Genomic DNA, 21,300 nt, shown 5'->3' on the forward strand with positions numbered 1-21,300 from the left:
TGCTTAAAAATAGATCTCGTAATACATTGATAGTCCACTGCTGTACTGTTGAGTTCCTCTATAGGGGGGGGGTTCAAAACAACTGACACATTTTTTTTAATCAACTAAAAAGATGGTATGGCCCTATATCGATCGGTAGTGCGGAGTATGGAATTGTACCCAGTATATGGTAATAAACTCACCCCCTATTACATGGGACTTATAACACAAAAAGTGAAAAGTGGGTGTACATTGTATAGCGGCATTACGTGCCGTAATGAGCACCTCTGCCTACCCCTTCGGGGATAAAAGGCGTGATGTTGCACGTTTAATAATATAATATGTTTACAAATATATGATCATAGGAAATAACTACTGCATATAAGAATGATAAGGCTGATGCAGCGATTTCATAAATGCATCGTACCAATAATTATATTGACCTCAATTGCATATTAACTAATTATGTCATATGGTTGCACTCGCCTACATGAATGAATATGAAATTATTAATTTTATTCCCCAAATGTTTGTGTGTGTGCCTCGTTGGTTAAGTGGGTGCAAGTGTGACTGCAGTGCAAGGTGTCTCGGGTTCGATTACCAGGTAAAGAATAAATGTTTTTTTTTCGATTTTCGAAAAATTATCACCTGTAGAGCGGGGTCTAGAAATTGTGCCCGGTATATGGCTATGGTCACCCCCTATTACATAAGACTATAACAGAAATGGTGAAAAGTGGGTGTACAATTGCGAAAAGAGCGACATTACGGGAATAAAAGGCGTGACAATATTTTGATATAATAATTCATCAATAATGTTTCATTTAAAACAACTGACTTACGTATTTATAATATTAGTTACTATAAAATATGTGTCAAATTGATTTTACATAAAAATGCAATTTCAGCATTTTTGTCAATAGGCAAGGTACCTATAGCAAGCAAATCATCGTATACCAATCTGTTCAATAGATAATCAACTCTAATCTTTTATAATAAGACTGAAATTCATTTGAATAAATTCGATAAAATGTAGTAGGTTCATCTACTAGGAACTTTAAATACATATTTTTTTGTTCGTGTCTTAAATGTGTTTGTTAGTTTGAACGCGTTTATCTCCGGAACGGCTTGTCCGATTTCGATAATTCTTATTGCATGTAATAGTTCAATTATTGACATAGGTTATACGCTATAAAACTAAAAGATAATAGTGTTAGTGAAATTAAAAAAAAAGTGCGTGTTATTGAAAATTGTGTTTTGTGTCACTGCAAAATAATTTTACTTTTGTTTCTGATTATCCCTTGGAAAGTGGTTTGATTTGGGTATTAACAATTACCTAGGTACGGTACGCGGTTTTCTACTCTGTAATAATATCTATGGTTTTGGTTAAAGTTAGGAAGGCAGCCTACGATTTACAGTCACGCGAAATTTCAAATCTATAGATCTTCAGAAGTATTTTGCGCCTACCACACGTGCATGCCTGACCACAGTTTTAATTGCACATGCTTGTCGCATGAAAAGACTGAACACGGATGTATCTACCACACGGCACAGTTAAGTACGCGCAAGCCACATTCTTGTCGACATCGTCGGCGTGGAAACAATGTTTCCCAATGAAGAACTATTTCTTCTACTACCATTTTTCAAGTGTTTGCTTGTGAAAAAAAAAAGAGAATACAAAAGTAACTATCAAAGTGTACAAAAAAAATGGCTGTTGAATAGATTTTTATTTGATCTTCCACAGTGCGGGCAGGGATTTATATAATTCAATGAATTCAGTAACGAACTGTCGATTATATGTACGTAAATCCGCCATTTTTAACGACCGTGCGCGTACAGTTACTCCACTCGACTAAACTGAGAGCGGCTTGAACACTGAACTACCAACCACACGCGCAGACAAGTTTGTACAAGTATAGCTTGCGCATGCCAGAATTTCAAGCAAGTTTAAAAACCATCAAGCCAAGCATTGGAGTTTGCGCATGCTACCGTTTTACCAACTACACGCACAGTGTTCAGTGTACAAGCTGGCATGCGCAAGTAAAACTGCGGTCAAGCATGCACGTGTGGTAGACGTATTTGTTTCCGTAAGAAAATAAAAAATACATGTCTAATGTTTTAAAATAATCTACAAGACGGACATTAAAGTAATAATTAGTTATCTACCCTATTATGATTACACACAATATCCAATAGATTATCAAGTTGTTACAAATTTACAATGCAATTTGAAACCAGTTTACTAACAATACCAATTTCATTCATGAGTTTAAATAAAAACTCGTTTAAATTATAACCGTTAGTCAATGGGGATTGCTAGTGGCGCCCTCTTTCGTTTACATGAAGCAACAGAAACATACGATACGGTTTACAAACATATGATATGTTGACACCTATACCCGGTGTAAAAAAAGGGGGTATACATATCAAGTGCACTGTTTCTAGATAACATAACAAGCGATACAGGAAGGGTTTTTAAACTCATGTTTTCATGGACCGAAGTTATGAATTTTTCCAGTATAATATATTTATTTTTTATTTTACATGTAAACTAAAATTAGGCGATCAGATTTACAGAAGAAATGTTTTGTAATTAACGAGTGACCCCTGTAGTGTTGTGACACGTTTGTATGATTTATAAAATCAAGAACCATGCGACGCCAAGTATTTAATACCATTTTTTTTAAAACGTATTTTAAGCTGAAACTTCTTGTAGAGATTATACAACCTGTATTCTTCAGTGCTTCTTGATGTATATGGGTATTTTGTGACACGCTGTATATCAGAATGCAATATTGCACTGTGTATAATTAGTTATTTGCTGAAATTCAGTCACGCTGTGCTGGTAGTAGCCATATAATTTACGGACTCACAGTACTTCTTGCGATATACCGTATGAGGAGACCTCTTGTGACTTAATTGAAACCACACATAATTGTTATCATCTTGGCTTGAAAAATAGGCAATAGTTAAGCCAAAAATTGCATTATTCTCTTTGAGCTAATTTACACTTTACAAATACGGCATTATAACAGCCGCGCCACATGTCCGTAACATTCCTAGACTATATACAACATTACAGCTCGTCTGTGATCAAGGTACATGGAACTGTTCACACAGAATTTAATACTAGATTAATTTATTTATCTTGTATGAAAATTTCATATTTTTTATTTTAAGATTTCGTTGAAATATTTAGTTGTATTATGCTTCTGTACTAGTAATACTTGTGGTCTCTGTCAAATGAGTAGTCCCTTAATCGGGTATGTGATACCCGCGGGAAGAGTAAAGGTGGTAACAAATGTATTCTACTCTATCCTCATGGCTTTTAATTCACACGTCGAAATAAATGATTTGACTTTGATTTTATTAATCAAACGAAGCTGTCATTTCTAATTGAATTCTATTTTGTTAAGGACAGTTGAATAACTGATAATTTGCATAGAATTGAATGGTTCATTGAAGAATTTGCAAATTAATAGTCCGATGCCAAGTCTAGGTACTCTATTGGTGAGCTATTGAATAATTAAATCATTAGTCTTTAGACTAATTGAATCTACTTTTTAATGGTATAAGCCGATAAATGAGGTGGCGTATCACCTGATGGTAATAAGTCGCCGCCACCAATGGACACCCTTTTCTTTTTTGAGGGTGGAAAATCATCCAATGACTTCTCCCGCCTTGGGCAAAGCGAGAGGGAGTGTCAGACTCTTACTGACTAAAAACCACCCCGTTCCTACACCTGCCCGTCGAGCCGGAGCCCCGGTAAACCCGCTAGGTAGTCCGCAGCTCCGGATTAGGCATCAGTGGACACCCTAAACACCGGTACCGGCCTTTGGGAGTTAGGAATTTAAGGGCTGTTAAGGAATCGGAGATTGTTAAGATTGGGCCTAATTACCCCGTGATTGGGCCTCATAACTCGGTAACCTCACTCACATAACGAAATACAACACAACCGTTGTTTGACGCCGGTTTTCTGTGAAGCTGTGGTATAACTCCGGTCGAGCTGATCGAAGCATGGCTCTCCCACACTTAATTACCCGTTATTAACTCGACAGTTTCCAAAAACTTTTCGCCAAATCAGGTGATCTGTTTGCTCATTTACCGGCTTATACCATAAAAGAACGCATCGGTCATCAGTTTTCTAAGCTATGTGCCCCATCCATTACTTCTTTCTTTCTTTTCTTTCTTCTACTTTTAGAGTCTCAACCATCTGCCTTCTTCTCTCAACTTCTTGTTCTTTCTTCAACTCTTTCAAAAAGAGGCGTGCCCCATTCTCATCACAACCTTATGATGATGCACACGCATTATTTAATTTAGTCGCAAGACATAACGATGTCGTAGTCAGTCAAATATTTGAACTGGCTTATGTAATTCAGTTATGTAAGCTAGCCGTGAGGGTTAGTAGGTTACCGATGGCAATGAATTACGTGGTATGACTTGCCAATGGAGGTATGATGGTTCGATATACCAGTTGGTGTACCGATTTGCGAATTGCTAATTTAGAAATGGGGCATGTTAGGCGTAGCATGTTTTTTTTTATGGCACACGAGCAGATGTATCACCTGATAGTAAGCTATTTCCACCGCCCATGGACACTTGAAACACCTTTTGGGGTTGGGAATTCAAGGGTTGGGGAATCAGAGATTGGAAGAATTGGGAAGGGAGGAATTAAAACCGTTCAACATACAATACATTTTGTTATATTACATGTGGTACTGAGTCAGAAAAGCTAATTAAAATATAGTTCATTGTAAAAGAAAAAATTTGGTAGATAAGTACCGCATTTCTCAATGCTAACTCTATTCTTACATTTTATAATGTTTTTAGGGGGTAAATCGAGGCGAGAGGGAGTGGCAGACTCTTACTGACGAAAAGGCACCCCGTTCCTACTCCAGCTTTTCGAGCCGGAGCCTCAATAAACCCACTAGGTAGTCCGCAGCTCCGGATCATCGTATAAGTGTTTAAACTGACATGGTCACTAGTAATATCGTTGGAACTTAAATCGGGATATTTGCCATATTTATTAGTTTTGTAAGTTTCCGATATTTCGGCATTGTTGCAAGCGGCATGATCACGGATGATGAACATTCTAATGATATGATCGGTGTTTGGCTAGGCGTTGCATATGTTGCAAGAAGCCTATGTTGTTTTGTGTAGGCAGTGTAAATGCTATCAGTTACTTCTCCCACCTTAAGCGAGGCGAGAGGGAGTGTCAGACTCTTACTGAGTAAAAGCCACCCCATTCCTACTTCTGCTTTTCGAGCCGTAGCCTCGGTAAACTGCTAGTTAGCAGTGCGCTTAAAAACTTAGATGTGTTTATTTAAATGGCACTAGAAACACGAAATAGTATCTACCTATAATAAAAACTGTTAAAATTGAGGATTGGCCTAACACCATATGTCTAACAGCATACTTTATTCAATTGAACACATTTTTCTTAATTCAACGTAAGACCATCCACACCACATTTTGACTGCACGGTTGGTGCGGTTGCCGCGCAACATGTAGCGGGTTCGATTCCCGCAAGGAACAACTCTTTGTGTGATCACAAATTGTTGTTTCGGGTCTGCGTGTCATGTGTATGTGAACTTGTATGTTTGTAAACGCACCCACGACACAGGAGAAAATCACTAATGTGAGGCAACGTGTTTTAAAAACAGATTCTAGAAAAAAATATGGTCTATATTATGTAATCTAACCAAAATTTTCATTTTGTCCACAGAAAAGAAAATGCAATAAGCAACGCCTAAGAAGAGTGAATCAAATTCCAAGATGGCGGCCGTGTCCCAGCTGATTTCTGTCAGTGACGTCATTAGCGAAAATTTGAATAAAAATGAGAACAACACTTACTGTGCCCAGTGCAATGACAGTGTAGACGAAAACATGAACAATATGAGTGATAACTTAACTGAAGTGCAGAAGTTTTACAATGGGAAGAATATTCTTATCACCGGAGCCACGGGTGAGTTGGACTTCTGATTGTTTTTCTGTCATGTGTATATATTTTTGTTTCTTTTTGTGATTGGAACTGAAAATTAATTCAGTTTTTATCGCGCACCCACGACGTAGGAATAAGGGTGCTTTTCAAACATAGATGTGCTATGCTACGTTGCTGTGGATGCGTTTGACTTCCACCAATCATATTCATAGCACTCGTGGAAATGGACTCAGCTAAGCTATGTTATTTTATATGGAAAGATGCGTGCTATGGATGGCTTCCCTACTATCGATACATCGCTGCTCGAGCTGCGCATCTTCCTCGCTCAGCTATTTTGCGGCGGCGCAACTTCATAGCACAACTTACTCGCACAGCTACATAGCTTAGTACAGATGAAAACGATCACGTAGTTTCACAACTTAGCTATTACATCTTCGTAGCATAACTACATAGCACATCTCTGAAAACGTAATGGTTAAATATACCTCGTTGGTAGAGTAACACTGCCGATTAAAGGGTTTCGGATTCGATTCCCGTTCTAGGTTAAGTGCTACTGTGATTTCCGAAACCAAATTAATGTACATCATCATTGCTCTAGGTTTCCTTGGCAAGATCCTGGTGGAAAAGCTCCTGAGATGCTGTCCAGGCGTGGAGAACCTGTACCTGCTGGTGCGGCAGAAGAGAGGCAAGGATATCTACACTAGGATGGAAGAAATATTCGATGATCCGGTAAGTTGTAGTTTATTTTAACAAGAGCAAAATAAGCAAGGTCGTGGTGGTCCAGAGGTTTAAGGTAAGCGTCCACAGGCCCGCATCGCATGTAGGCATTGCCGATGATGCGGTCCGTACGATGCAGATCAGTGGACGCAGTTGTATGAGTTTTTATACAAGTCAAACTAAAATCCGTTGTGAGCGATGCGGGGCTGTGGATGCCTACCTTTAAGACGCTCGCGCTCACTCTCTCGCAAAGAAAACATCGTGAGGAAACCTGTGTTTAACCTGGATTTGTGTCGCAGTGCGCAATCACATTATGGCATCTCCTCTTTGTACTTGCTTCATGGATTGAACCAATTTCGCTAATATTTTTCACAGCTACACCCAATTGCATATTCTCCTATAGTACTCAAATTATCAAGAATACACTTATTTCTCAAAATTCACTCTGTGGTGAAATCTCTAAAAATTCATTCAGTAGTTTTTAAGATTTAACTAAAAATCAATGTTTACTCGCGTACATTAGTGGAGAAAAGCTCTACTAGTTGTGTTGTACATGTTCTTAAGTTTTTTATAAACAGACGCGACAGAGAGCTTTCTTTTATAACACGCAAGGATAAAATTGATGACCCAAAAATGTTTATTACCCAACTCGGGAGTTGAATGCAACCTTGTAAGGTCAACAGGTGAAATAATAATTGGGAAGGTTGCAGGAAATATCGGAAACTCATAAATTATTGTTTACGTGACTGCCTCGTTGGTTGAGTGGTTGCGAAATGTAACTACTGAACTAGGGGTCTTGGGGTCGATCCTCAAATACGGTATAGCATGAAAATTTTCAAGTCTGTAGAAAATGTCTCAGTATGAATAGTAACATGGAATTGATGGAGTTGGATTTGTGCCCGGACAATTTTTACCGGAGTGATACCACGGCCTCACAAAAAGCTGACGTGAAACCACGCTCGTTTCGTTGTGTGAGTGAGGTTACAAGAGGCCCTATTACCCCCTTCCCAATACCCCATTCCCCAACAACCCTTAAATTCCTAACCCCCAAAAGGCCGCCAACGCACTTGTAACGCGTCTGATGTTTCGAGTGTCCATAGGCGGCAGCGATTGCTTACCATCAGGCGATACATCTGCTCGTTTACCGGTTTATACCATAAAAAAATCATGGATTCCTACGAGGATTAAAATGTGTGCCATTGTTTTTTAATTCTGAAGGCCACAGGAAGCAATCGGGCCTCAAAAATCGATTATAGAAAACCCAAAAACAGATTTAAGGTTATAAATTCGGTAGCCATGACAGTTATGGTTGAGGCCATGGCATTTGACTTGTAGGTGACCTAGGTATTTTTGAAGATGCCCTTTTAGGGCTTATGGTGTCAATATTATACATAATTATCAGTTCCTTAATAACTTAAAGTTAAAGGACATTGATAATGAACTACGGAACGGTGAAGGTGAAATTATTGAAATATGACATTCGTGTGAATAAAATTAAAAGGTTTTGGGAAGCGATGCCGAGTGTTAATTATAAGTGAAAGATGGTATCTTTTTTAATGCATTTTTATCTGTGTCGTTTACTGTTAATTATTTTAAAAGTTATTTATTGTTGTAAGGTGATGTGCTTATAACATCTTACGATAAACTTCGTTCGTTTTTTTTATGGTATAAGCCGGTAAACGAGCAGACGGATCACCTGATTGTAAGCAATCGGCGCCGCCCATGGACACTTGAAACACCAGAGGCGTTACAAGTGCGGTGCCTTTTTGGGAGTTAGGAATTTAAGGATTATTGGGGGAGATTGGAGAGGGTAGTAATTGAGCCTCCGGTAACCTCACTCACACAATGCAAGCGTTGTTTCACGTCGGTTTTCTGTGAGGCCGTTGTATCACTCCGGTCGAGCCGGCCCATTCGTGCCGAAGCATGGCTCTCCCACACTTGAGTGACTTATGTATATGAAACACGACACAGGAGAACATCCTACAATGGGTCAACGTTTTAAAAAAAAACTAATTATAAGTAGCAAAAACACTGTTTACTAGGAAGACAATCTTTATCTATCCTTGTATATATAAAAACATAGTGTTACATTAACCTTTTTTTGTGGGGGAAAATCATCCAGTGAACTGTTATGTTTACCTACTACACAAAAACAACATTTATGTTCAAATGTTGCAAATTACGTCCTACACATTATATGGCCCCGGTCCGAATCAATGTCAAGGCATGTTAGTTTGGGGTTAAGTTCTTTTTAGTCTCTTTAAAAAAAAACATTGCCCCACACTAGGGTTTTCTCCGGTGTCGTTGGTGCGTTTACAAAGATACGTTAACGTGAAATATCGTATGACGTCACTTCTAGGTACCTCTCAAACGTATTTGCTCCCACTCCTAAACTTTGTTTCGATTTATCTAAGTATTGTTATCTTATATGACGAAATAAATAACTACGTGTCTAATATTTTTTCATTACCTAACTGACGGACTAAATATTTATTTTAATTTCATTCATCATGTATTGCCCTATTGCTCCGTGCGGAAATCGAACCCACTGCACGTCGCATGGCACCCAATTGCCCAGCCACCGCGTCAATTGCGCAGTCAGTTTGTTTTATTTACATGTAGTAGTTTCTGGAAATGTATGGAATTATGTGAATCGGTTAAAATAAACGTTAGCAGAGCTATGTCTATAGACTGCACATATAGGACCCACTTACTGCACGGTTGGCGCGGTGGCTGGGCAACTGGCTGCCGTGCAACGGGTAGCGGGTTCGATTCCCGCACGGAGCAACTCTTTGTGTGATCCACAAATTGTTGTTTCGGGTCTGGGTGTCATGTGCATGTGAAATTGTTTTGGGCTTCTCTCAGTTGTACAGTCTCTTTTGTGCCCTTAGGCTTAAGTCATTCTGTCTCCTGCATTAAATTCACGGAGGGAAGTGGAAACTATCGTTTTCTTTTTCTTCTCCTCTAATAATATCTTCTGATTTATTTCGTTGCGGGATCCAAGACAGTCATTCATTTCCCTGGGACGCGCCGGGACTTCAGTGTTCCGGTGTGTTCATGGTTGTATCTACTGTAGATCCTGGCTTACAGGAGTTGCAGCAGTGTTGTAGGTTGTGGCGGGCTTGTCCCATAAAAAAAGACCGCACGGTGGCTGGGCAATCGGCTGTCGCGTAACGTGTAGCAGATTCCTGCACGGAGCAATTCTTTGTGTGATCCACAAACTTGTTTCGAGTCTGGGTGGGATCAATAAACAGTCATATACAACGTGTAACAAAATACCCATATACATCAAGAAGCCCTGATGAATACAGGTTGAATAGAGTCTCTATACGAAGTTTCAGCTTAAAATTCGTTTAAAAAAATTTTGTACCAAATACTTGGTATCGCATGGTTCTTCGTTTTAAATCATACAAACGTGTCAAAACACTACAGGGATCACTAGCTAGTAATACGAAACATTTCTTCTGTCAATCTGATCGCCTAGTACCTGTCTACCTAATTTTGAATCACGCGGCGGCGCGATTTGAAAAATTCATAACTTGGTACCATGAAAACATGAGTTTAAAAAACCCTTATCGTATCGTTTGTTATGTTATCTAGAAGCCATGCAATTGATATGTATACCCCCTTTTTGTTACACGTTGTAGAGAATATTCAAGGAAAAACGGAAACAATTATTGTGTTTAAAAAACCCATCTGTGTCAAGGGTTATTGACACAGGAATTGACCCTGTACAGGGTTCACACCAAGCTATGTGAGGAAAGATCATACAAAGTAGGACCAGTATAATTTGAACCCCAAATGTAAGGAAACTAAACAAGAAGTGAGGTCCATAATAAACTGGATGTTGTAGCTCAATGTGCACATATTTGCAATTATTATACTACAGGATATAAAATATTTATGATATATAAATAAATAAAATTGTTTGTTTATGTGTTCGGTTTTTGTTTTTAACCGACTGTTTAAAGTAATGGAGGTTATGTTTTATGTGTGTCTTTATTCAGTGTTTATTGTCTTTGGTCGAGGTCGCTTACTTACTTACTTCGCAAATATCATAAAATATTTATTTTATTCACTTTTATTTTTTTTTACATTATTGAATATAGGGATGATGATGGGGTATGGAAATCAAAAATCGGTTTAGTCCGTCAGTTAGGTAATGAAAAAATATTAGATACGTATTTTTTTATTTTGTCATATATGATAACGATACTTAGATAAAACGAATCAAAGTTTAGGAGTGGGAACAAATACGTCATGTCTACTAATGAAATATACCAAGAAGTGACGTCACGCGATATTTTAAATCAATATATTATTGTCTTCGAAAGTCGAATGTTTTGAAATATACTATTTATTTATTTTATTTATTTTTTATTATTTTCAGCCATGGTCGTCCCACTGCAGGGCAAAGGCCTCCCTACCCTCCTTCCACTCGTCTCTGTGCAGAGCTTTCTGTGGCCAATCCTTTTCACAGGTTTTTTTTTTCAATAAATATACTATTTATTAAAAAAAAATCACATTGACCTTGATAAATTATCAGTAACACTCGACCAATTTCGAGCCACATCGGGACCCATATTTTAGGTCAAGGTCAATTAACTTACTTAAACTATTCTTCTTCTGGTTTCCAGGTGTTCAGCCGGTTAAAGGAGGAGGTGCCCAAGTTCCGACACAAGGTGGTCGTGGTACCTGCGGACTGTGAGGCCGCTGGTCTCGGTCTGACCCTGACGGACAGACAGATGCTTACTGAAAAGGTATGTTGACATTAATTACATCCGGAGCTGCGGACTACCTAGCGGGTTTACCGGGGCTCCGGCTCAAAAAGCAGGAGAAGGAACGGAGTGGTTTTTAGTCAGTAAGAGTCTGACACTCCCTCTCGCCTCGCCCAACGCGGGAGAAGCCATTGGGTGATTTTCACCCCTCGAAAAAAAAAACCCTAAATCCCATGAGACTTAAATTATTTTTATAAGTAAATGTTACTACGTGAAGGACTAAGGGAGAGGCCTTTGTTCAGCAGTGGACGTCTCTCGGCTAATGATGATGATGATGAAATGTTACTGCGTTGAAATAATATAATAACTGCACGATTGGTGTATTAAGTCGCCTGGGTTGGTATTACTTGAGTAAAATGACCATAATTAGCTTGGAGTCATGAAGTTCGGTAGTGCTTCACCCCCGTGACTCAGGAAGCATGTAAAGCCGTTAATCCTGCGCCTGACTTCTCTCTGGTCGTGTCGGTCTGCCATCCCATCGGGTTCAGAGAGTGAGGGAACAGAGAGTGCACCTGTATTTGCCCACACTTGTGCATTATAATATCTTCTGCGTGTGTAGTCTAGTTAGACAGACTAGCCACCGTGATCGAAATCGATCGGGAGATTTATAATTACCTTGTTTTCTGTGAGGCCGTGGTATCACTCCGGTCGAGCCGGCCCATTCGTGCCGAAGCATGGCTCTCCCACACTTCATCATCATGTCCATCTTGTATCTTTCCAGGTGAACATAATATTCCACTCGGCGGCCACAGTGAAGTTCGACGAGCACCTCCGAGCAGCCCTGGTGACCAACGTCATGGCGCCTCTACACCTACTCCGGCTGGCCAGAGACCTGAAGAAGTTAGATGTAAGTGGAAATTGCTACTTTTATATTTTATGGGACTAGCCCGCCTTAACCTCCACATACCATAATACGTGTAACAAAATACCCATATACATCAAGAGGCACTGAAGAATACAGGTTGAATAGAATCTCTAGACAAAGTTTCAGCTCAAAATACGTTTAAAAAAATACTTGGTGTCGCATGGTTCTTGATTTTAAATCATACAAACGTGTCACAACACTACAGGGATCACTCGCTAATATTACGAAACATTTCTTCTGTCAACCTGATCGCCTAGTACCTGTCTACCTAATTTTGATTCGCGCGGCGGCACGATTGGAAAAATTCATAACTTGGTACCGTACCATAAAAACTTGAGTTTAAAAAATCCTTCCCGTATCGTTTGTTATGTTATCTAGAAACCGTGCAATTAATATGTATACCCCCTTTTTGTTACACGTTGTATATACATAGTATATACAATAATGAAAACACCGAAACACTGAAGTCCGGCGCGTCTTAGGGACATAAATGACTGTCTTAGAACCCACAACGAAATGAATCAGAAGACTCCCCTTGATGAATTTAATGCAGGAGACATAATGACTTAAGCCTGAAGGCAAGGGTAGCTCGCCGCCCGACCAGAACCAGACCCGTGCGTGCGGCGCGTCGCTCTCCGGCTCAACAAGCAGGAGTAGGATCGGGATGGTTTTTAGTCAGCAAGAGTCTGACACTCCTCGCCCAAGGCGGGAGAAGTTACTAGATAATTATCCCCCCTTAAAAAAAGCTTATCATAGCCCTCTACTAATTAAAAACCAACCCTATTTCCAGGTACTAATGCACATATCGACAGCGTACTCCAACTCTCACCTACCGCTGATAGAAGAGAGGTTCTACCCTTGTGAAGCAGACTGCGAGCAGCTACATCAGATGGTGGACAAGCTGACGGATGACCAGCTCAATAGCATGTTGCCTAAGTGAGTCCATTTTGCATATAAAGTACCTTTTTTGATCATGAAGGAAATCTGTCAGTAGATGCCTGGGTTTTTGGGAAGAAAGACTACGGACTAGGGAGTGAGTGATTCTTACCTCTTTCAAATTTCCCGCTATCCACACCTATTTTTTTTTATGGTACAAACCAGTAAACGAGCAGACGGATCTCATGATGGTAAGCAATCGCCACCGCGCTCGGACACCCGAAACACCAAAGGCTGTACAAGTGCGTTGTCGGTTTGGAATTTAAGGGTTATTGGGAAATCGAAATCGAAAAGGGGAGTTGGGCCTCATATAAATGAAACACAACGCAAGCGTTGTTTCACGTCGGTTTTCTGCGAGGCCGTGGTATCACTCCGGTCGAGCCGGCCCAGCAGTGCCGAAACATGGCTCTCCCACACTTGTTTGTGCCGAAACATTGTGGTCTCCCACAATGTTTCGGCACAAATAGGGTAGCTGGTAAGTTCGGAATCGCCAACCCGCATTGAACAAACGTGGTGATTAATGCTCAAACCTTCTCCATGTGAGAAGAGGCCTTTGGTCAGCAGTGGCCACTTATTGGCTGTTGATGATGAATGATGGAAATAATATTATGTTTCACAGGATCCTAGGACCATGGCCGAACACGTATACGTTTACAAAGGCGTTAGCAGAGAAGGAGCTACGGGCGAGTGCGGGAGGCATGCCTATAGGTATATTTAGACCTGCTATAGGTGAGTCTACACGGTTGTAAAATGGCCGTTCTATTATTCTTTCATTCAAACTACAAAGTAACATGTTTATTTTGTATCTCTCATTCTTTTGATTAATTTCTTCTGCTATTGTCTTTAATGTTTATTTTGTATCTCTATTGACTATTCTATTTTATTTATTTCTTCTGCTCGTTAAACCACAAGATAAGGATATCTTGTGGTTTAACCACACATTAACAACATAGTCATTAACATTGCATGAATCTATACTTCTATATAATATTATAAAGCTGAAGAGTTTGTTTGTTTGATTGTTTGTTTGTTTGAACGCGCTAATCTCCGTGACTACTGGTCCGAATTGACATATTCTTTTTGTGTTGGATAGTTTTATCGAGGAAAGTTGGAGGCTATAAAACATTACGCTACGATCAATAGGAACCGAGCAGAGTGGGTAAAACCGCGCGGAAGTAGCTAGTGTAATATATAATAACATAATCATTTATTAACAATGTGTGCGTTTATCAACTTGGGGTTGTGAGACAACCCTAAATCAAAGTCAAATAATTTATTCTAAAAAAACCATAAATAAGCACCGTTTAAATGTCAAGAAATAAATAATACTCTGCCAGCCTGACCGTCAGTGAAGGTAGGCGCTCGTTCCAAAGAGTAGCTTCGATTGGAGAAGAACGAACAAGAAACTGCATTCGTTACTCTTTTAAAAGAAAATACATGTTTACAACTCTGATACATTTTTCCAATCATTAATTGTACCTACATAGGTATGTACATATAGGTATATGTGAGAACAATGCAGAGACATGTTAATATACTGAGGGACCCCTTGATCTAACAAGGTCTTCACATATACAAACCTACTGACAATCTGAAAGAGTCCTTCTATACAAAGAAAAACAAATCTGCTTGTTTCAATAATAATGAAATGTTCGATGCCAAAAGTTGCTTATAACCTTATATTATATCTTCTTTTTCCAGTTTTCATCCTAATTAACCTGACCACAAACTTCTTTCTCTTCACACAATCTATCCATATTTTCTTTTGATGTCCTTTACTTTTTTTATTCTTCCCTCTAAATAATGTTCCCAAACAAATAAAAGGAAAACCCAGTTTTAAAAAGTACAAAATAGCCGAAAATAGTTAAAGTTATGTATAATTTCTATAACAATTATAAATTCCTATTTTATACTTAAGTACGAAATATTGTTCATGCATTGTGTTTATAATATTCTAACTGTGTTAAAACTGTGTAACTATGGTGCATGTCTATAATTGGCATAAGCACATGATCTTGTGTTTTCATCTTCTTTTTTATTTAATTTTTTATAACGTCACGCCTTTAATCCCCGAAGGGGTAGGCAGAGGTGCACATTATCCCACATAATGTCAATGAACACCCACATTGCACAATGTATGTTGTAAGTCCCATGTAATCGGTGGTGAGCCTATTGCCATATACTGGGCACATTTTTAAATTCTGTGCTACTACTGACAAATCTTCGAAAAACCGAAAAAAGACCCGGGAATCTTTTATTTTTTATTAATGTTGGTGTTTATTCTGTTGATGTGCCTTAATATATAATTTATCAGAGAGCGCTGCTGCTAGTCTATGTCAAATGTTGTAGTAGTATATAGTAGTCCCATAATCGGATTTTACTAAAATATTGCATTAACTGCTGAAAGAGAACTGTTAAAGGCAAATCCTCATTATGGTTAACGTGTTAAGCAGTACTGGCTTCATAATAGGGATAGTGGTAAATAAATTCTACTCTGCTATCACACATGACAAACGGATCAAATATACATATACAATATAATATACAATACATATTCTAGCTAAATATTTTTTCTTCCAACGTAAACATCATTACAATGAATAAAGAAGCCAGTTTCAATGGCATGTTCAAGGCTGTGTCAGTAATATTTTCCTGCGGTATGTTTCAGTTATATCTACGGCGCAGGAGCCGCTGAAAGGCTGGTTAGACAACATGTATGGACCCACCGGAGTTGCAGTTGGCAGTGGTAAGTTGCATTCACCGTTATTATATCTTTAAAGTGATAAATAACGATGCTTTTCCACCAGTGATGCTGCTATGTAGCTATGCTGCGAGGACATAATAACTAAGCTCTGAAACTATGTTACCATTTCCACTAAAACTAAGCTGTAGCTGTGCGAGTAAGTAGGAACGGGGTAGAGTAGGGAACGGGGTGGTTTTTAGTAGTTAGAGAAGGCATTGAATGTTTTTCCCCCACTTTAAACAAAAGATGTGGGAGTAAGATGTCATATATTATGAAGATGAGCCGTCGTAAAGTAGCTGTGCGAGGAAGATACACAGTTCGAATATTACGATGTCCTGATACTAAAGAAGCCATCCTTAGATCGCATCTTTCCATATAAAAAACATATAGCTTAGTTAAATCCATTTCCACCAATACTAAGCTATATGCACTAATTAATAATTGTGATTAGTAGATACCAAATGCATCCACAGCAACGTAGCATAGCACATCTCTGGTGGAAAAGCACCTTCGTTATGAACCGTCTGTAGTTTGTATCCCGTCCCACACAACTTTGAGATCTTACTATAGGTGATCCATCTACTTACTATACTACTTATACAGCGTGTAACAAAATACCCATATAAATCAAGAAGCCCTGAAGAATACAGGCTGAATAGAATCTCTACACAAAGTTCCAGCTTAAAATACGTTTAAAAAAATGGTACCAAATACTTGGTGTCGCATGGTTCTTGATTTTATAAATCATACAAACGTGTCACAACACTACAGGGGTCACTCGCTAATTACGAAACATTTCTTCTGTAAATCTGATCGCCTAGTACCTACTATCTCGCCTAGTACCTATCTACCTAATTTTAATTCGCATGAAAAATAAAAATAAAAAATTCATAACTTCGTTCCATGAAAACATGAGTTTAAAAAACCCTTCCCGTATCGTTTGTTATGTTATCTAGAAACCGTGCACTTGATATGTATACCCCCTTTTTGTTACACCGTGTTTATATTTTTTTCAGCCACTGGTATCCTAAGGACGATGCAGTGTGACGAGCTGGTGTCAGCAGACATAGTGCCTGTGGACTCAGTAGTCAACTGCCTCATGGTAGCAGCTTGCAGTGTACATAACGCTTACAAAAGAAGGTTTGTAAAATGTTGACAGATTTTAAATCTAATGAACATTGCTCTTAAAGTCGAGAATCGTGAGTCGATAATTTCTGGTGGAAAAGCACCCTTAGTTAGCTCTTCATGAGAAGAATAAGTGTGTGAAGTGTGGGAGAGCCATGCTTTAGCACGAATGTGCCGGCTCGACCGGATTGATACCACGGCCGAGCAGAAAAGCGTGAAATAACGCTTGCGTTGTGTGAGTGAGGTTACTGGAGGCCCAATTATTACACCCCGAATCTTCCCAATCGCCGATTTCCTAACAACCCTTAAGTACTTAACCCCAAAAAAGCAACGCACTTGTAACGCCTCTGGTGTTTCGGGTGTCTATGGCGGTAGGGATTGCTTAACATCAGGTGATCCGTCTGCCCGTTTATCGCTTATACAATACGGGTTGGCGATTTAAACCCGCCACCTGCATCCATTGGCGATGTCGGTTATCCACCTGGTAGCAGTTCTGCCTAAGTTACGTCTTCCGGTCCGCGGTCGCCACTTGATCACTTACCTGGCGTAGTGGCCATCAGTCTTTCGGGTGCTTACTTCAGCCTTTATATTGAGAGACATATCTGTAACTTTTGCTCTTTGGCGAATTTCCATATTTCAGATTTTGTCGCGCAGAGAAACTCTCCATCGCTCATTGTCTATAATATGTCACTAGTACCTAAATAATCTTATTAATACCGTCTTTCTTTCTCAGTTCTCCGCCGCTGGAACCTCCGATCTTCAACTACGTAAGCTCAGTGGAGAACCGGATCACTTGGGGCGACTTCTTGTCCAAGAACATGGCGTGGATCCACCACTACCCATTCTCTGATGCTGTTTGGTATGTCAACTTCATCCATTCATACATCCTGAAGTTGTCCTAAGGTAAACGTCCACAGGCCCGCATCGTACGCATCGTACGCATCGTACGCATTTCGTATGACGTCATCAGTACGCATCGCATGTAGGCATTGCCGATGATGCGGTCCCATGTCTCTAACAGGGGTGACTCTATTGCTTATACCAGATACAGAAACTATGATCAAGGATGACATATAGGTCTCCATTGATAGGCAGGTGTCATAACAGGCGTTGCACCATGGAGGCTGTTGGTCTACTATGTAAGAGAACCCGATGCCTCCTTTACCACCGGTGTGGTTATCGGGGAGTTTTAGTAACATAAAAATCCCGCTACCCGTTGCGCGGCAACCCTTACCCCAGTCACCGCACCAACCGTGCAGTCGTTTTTTCCTACTTTTTTTTATATTTTCCTACCGCTCATAGTTTGAGCTGAGACTCTTATTGACATCCGGAGCTGCGGACTACCTAGCGGGTTTACCTACCGCGGCTCTGGCTCAAAGTACGAGTAGGAATAGGGCTGTCTTTAGTCAGTAAGAGTCTGACACTTCCTCTCGCCTCACCCAAGGTGGGAGAAGTCATTGGATGATATTCCCCAAAGAAAAAAAGGAGCTACGAGCAGTACGAGCACGTAGCTTCACTGACTGACAGACTATTATTTATTTGTTTTATTTATGGTTTAATTGGAATAAATGATTTGACTTAGACTTTGAAGCATTTATTCATTTTAATCAGCCCGAAAGTTAGCCCATGAGATGGTTTTGAAATCTAATTGCGAGACACCACTTTATGTTTTTTTCGTTTTCTTCCAGGTTCATATCAGTAAGGCTGACGAAATCAGCTGCAGTCAATAAAGTGTACATGTTCTTCTTGCACCTGGTGCCAGCCACATTGGTCGATGGGCTCGCTGTCTGCTTAGGGAGGAAGCCAAAGTAAGTACCTTTCATTAATCATTCAATATCATCATCATCTAAGTGTAGAGAAAGAGCCATGCTTCACCACGAATGGGCCGGCTCGACCGGAGTGATACCTCGGCCTCACAGAAAACCGACGAGAAACAACGCTTGCGTTTTGTGAGTAAGGTTACCGGAGGCCCAATAACCCCCTTCCTAATATTCCCACTCCCCGAATCCTTAACAACCCTTAAATTAATTACCATCAGGTGATCAGTCAGTTCGTTTACCGGCTTACACCTTTAAAAAATCATGAGATGGAATAGCTACTGTTTGGGCCTTTGAACCATCAGCAAAAGTTGGTTATCTTTGGCAAAAGCTAAAGTTGGGAAAAGTTACACACGTGCGTGAGCCTATAAGTGGCGACTGCTGGCCAAAGCCGTCACACGGAGAAGGTTTGAGCATTAATCACCGCGCTAATTCCACGCTCAATGCGGGTTGGCGATTTCATACTTATAATTAAAAATTATAAGCACAGGTTTTTCTCACGATGTTTTCCTTCACCGTTTGTCAGTGGTGTCTAAATAACTACATTTAACTCGGAAAAAGACACATTAGTAGGTTTCGAGTCCGCTCTCTCATGTATGAGAAGCGGGCGTCTTAAGCCTCCGGGCCACCACGACTTTATTTTATTTTTCACCACAATATTTTCAGCCATATTCTAAACAAAATTCCTAATTATTTCAGGATGCTAAAAGTATACCGTAAGATACACAAGTTTTCATCAGTCCTGTCTTATTTCTGTACGCGAGAGATCAAATTCTGCAACAGCCGGACGCGAGAGCTTTGGGAGAAGACTTCTGAGGCCGATAAGAAGGTAAATAATACATAAATAATATTTATGTTTGTAATAAAATAGGGATGATGACGGGGTATGAAAATTAAAAATCTATTTAGTCCGTCAGTTAGGTAATGGAAAAATATTAGACACTTATTTTTTTATGACTAATTTTGATTTTTTATGACATTTTTTTTGCGGAAATAAATACTTTCGAAAATATATTATTAGAAATATCGCGTGACGTCACTTCTAGGTACGTTTTATACGTAGAAATTACGTATTTTCTCCCACTCCTAAATTTTGATTCGTTTTATCTAAGTATTGTTATCTTATATGACAACATAAAAAATACGTGTCTAATATTTTTTCATTACTATCTAACGGACTAAATCTATTATAAAAAAATAAGTCGGGTTTTCTTTCCTGACGCTATAACTCCAGAACGCACGAACCGATTTCCACGGTTTTGCATTCGTTGGAAAGGTCTCGGGCTCCGTGAGGTTTACAATAAAGAAAATTCTAAAAACTTCAAGAGAAAACCAGGGAAAATCATTGGTGGCGAAACGGAGTTCACCGAGTTTGCTAGAAGATTTATAATTTTCATACCCCGTTATCATTCCTATTGTTAGTTGCGCAACTTGATCAAACGTCTTATTTCTTTTAAATAGGGTTTATTTCAATACTGTTTCAATAAAAGTCTGTAAGAACTGACCTTGACCTGAATTTTAGACTTAGAACGAAGTCTTAGACCTGAATTTCAGGTCTTATGTAATACTTGAAAGTAATTGGTAGTCTAGGTATTATGTAGTCAGTTTAGTCATGATGATTATAAGTACTAGCTGTTGTCCGCAACTTTGTTTGCGTAGAATAATGACTATTAAAAGAATTTAGTATTTTGATTTTTATCTAAAATACAATAATTTCATTTTTTGTAAAATAAAAGTAGCCTGAAAAAGGCCGTTGAGTTGTACATAACATTTAAATTAAGATCTATGTAATAATACCTTAATATGCAAATAAATATTTTGAGTTTGAGTTTGACTTTGAGCCTAATAAGTTCGTTTTTAATACATCAGCTGCCAATAAAAGTTCCGTCAAAATCGGTCCAGCCAATTCAGAGATTAGCCGGAACAAACAAACAGACAGACAAAAATTGTAAAAAAATATACATATTTTGGTGTACCTATGTATCTATCGTATGTATGTACCTATGTAATTGCGGTTATTTCAATATTACAAACTGACCACTTCTCCTGCATTATATTCACTGAGGGAAGTGGAAACTATCGTTTTCTTTTTTCTTCTCCTCTAATAACATCTTCTGATTTGTTTCGTTGCGGGATCCAAGACAGTCATTAATTTCCCTGGGACGTCGGTCTTCAGTGTTCCGGTGTTTTCATGTTTTGTATCTACTGTAGATCCTGGCTTACAGGAGTTGCGGCGGTATGGGGGTTGTGGCGGACTTGTCCCATTAAAAATAAAAAATTACAAACTGACCAAAATCAAAGTCTTTATTTCAATTAATCCAAAATTAGGCACTTTTGAAACGTCAAATTGAATTGTCCGTTAGTTTGTCTGTCAGTGAAGCTAGGTGCTCGTTCCGAAGTGT

General features: G+C 39.2%; 1 protein-coding gene across 4 annotated transcripts in view; it reads left to right on the forward strand.

Moving 5' to 3' along the window:
* LOC118280319 (fatty acyl-CoA reductase wat-like) overlaps positions 1-21,300 on the forward strand; it is a 36,258-nt gene that overhangs the window by 12,668 nt on the left and 2,290 nt on the right. For all 4 annotated transcript variants that reach the window (XM_035600285.2, XM_035600284.2, XM_035600283.2 and 1 more), the window contains exons 3-13: positions 5,702-5,941; positions 6,516-6,646; positions 11,272-11,394; positions 12,134-12,259; positions 13,068-13,213; positions 13,833-13,942; positions 15,882-15,959; positions 16,973-17,096; positions 17,815-17,940; positions 18,770-18,889; positions 19,598-19,727. In XM_035600285.2, coding sequence (XP_035456178.1) covers positions 5,752-5,941; positions 6,516-6,646; positions 11,272-11,394; positions 12,134-12,259; positions 13,068-13,213; positions 13,833-13,942; positions 15,882-15,959; positions 16,973-17,096; positions 17,815-17,940; positions 18,770-18,889; positions 19,598-19,727 — 1,404 coding nt within the window. In that variant the 5' untranslated portion in view covers positions 5,702-5,751. The remainder of the gene's footprint in view (positions 1-5,701; positions 5,942-6,515; positions 6,647-11,271; positions 11,395-12,133; positions 12,260-13,067; positions 13,214-13,832; positions 13,943-15,881; positions 15,960-16,972; positions 17,097-17,814; positions 17,941-18,769; positions 18,890-19,597; positions 19,728-21,300) is intronic.

The sequence above is a fragment of the Spodoptera frugiperda genome, chromosome 21, assembly GCF_023101765.2.
Source record: "Spodoptera frugiperda isolate SF20-4 chromosome 21, AGI-APGP_CSIRO_Sfru_2.0, whole genome shotgun sequence".
Taxonomy (NCBI): domain Eukaryota; kingdom Metazoa; phylum Arthropoda; class Insecta; order Lepidoptera; family Noctuidae; genus Spodoptera; species Spodoptera frugiperda.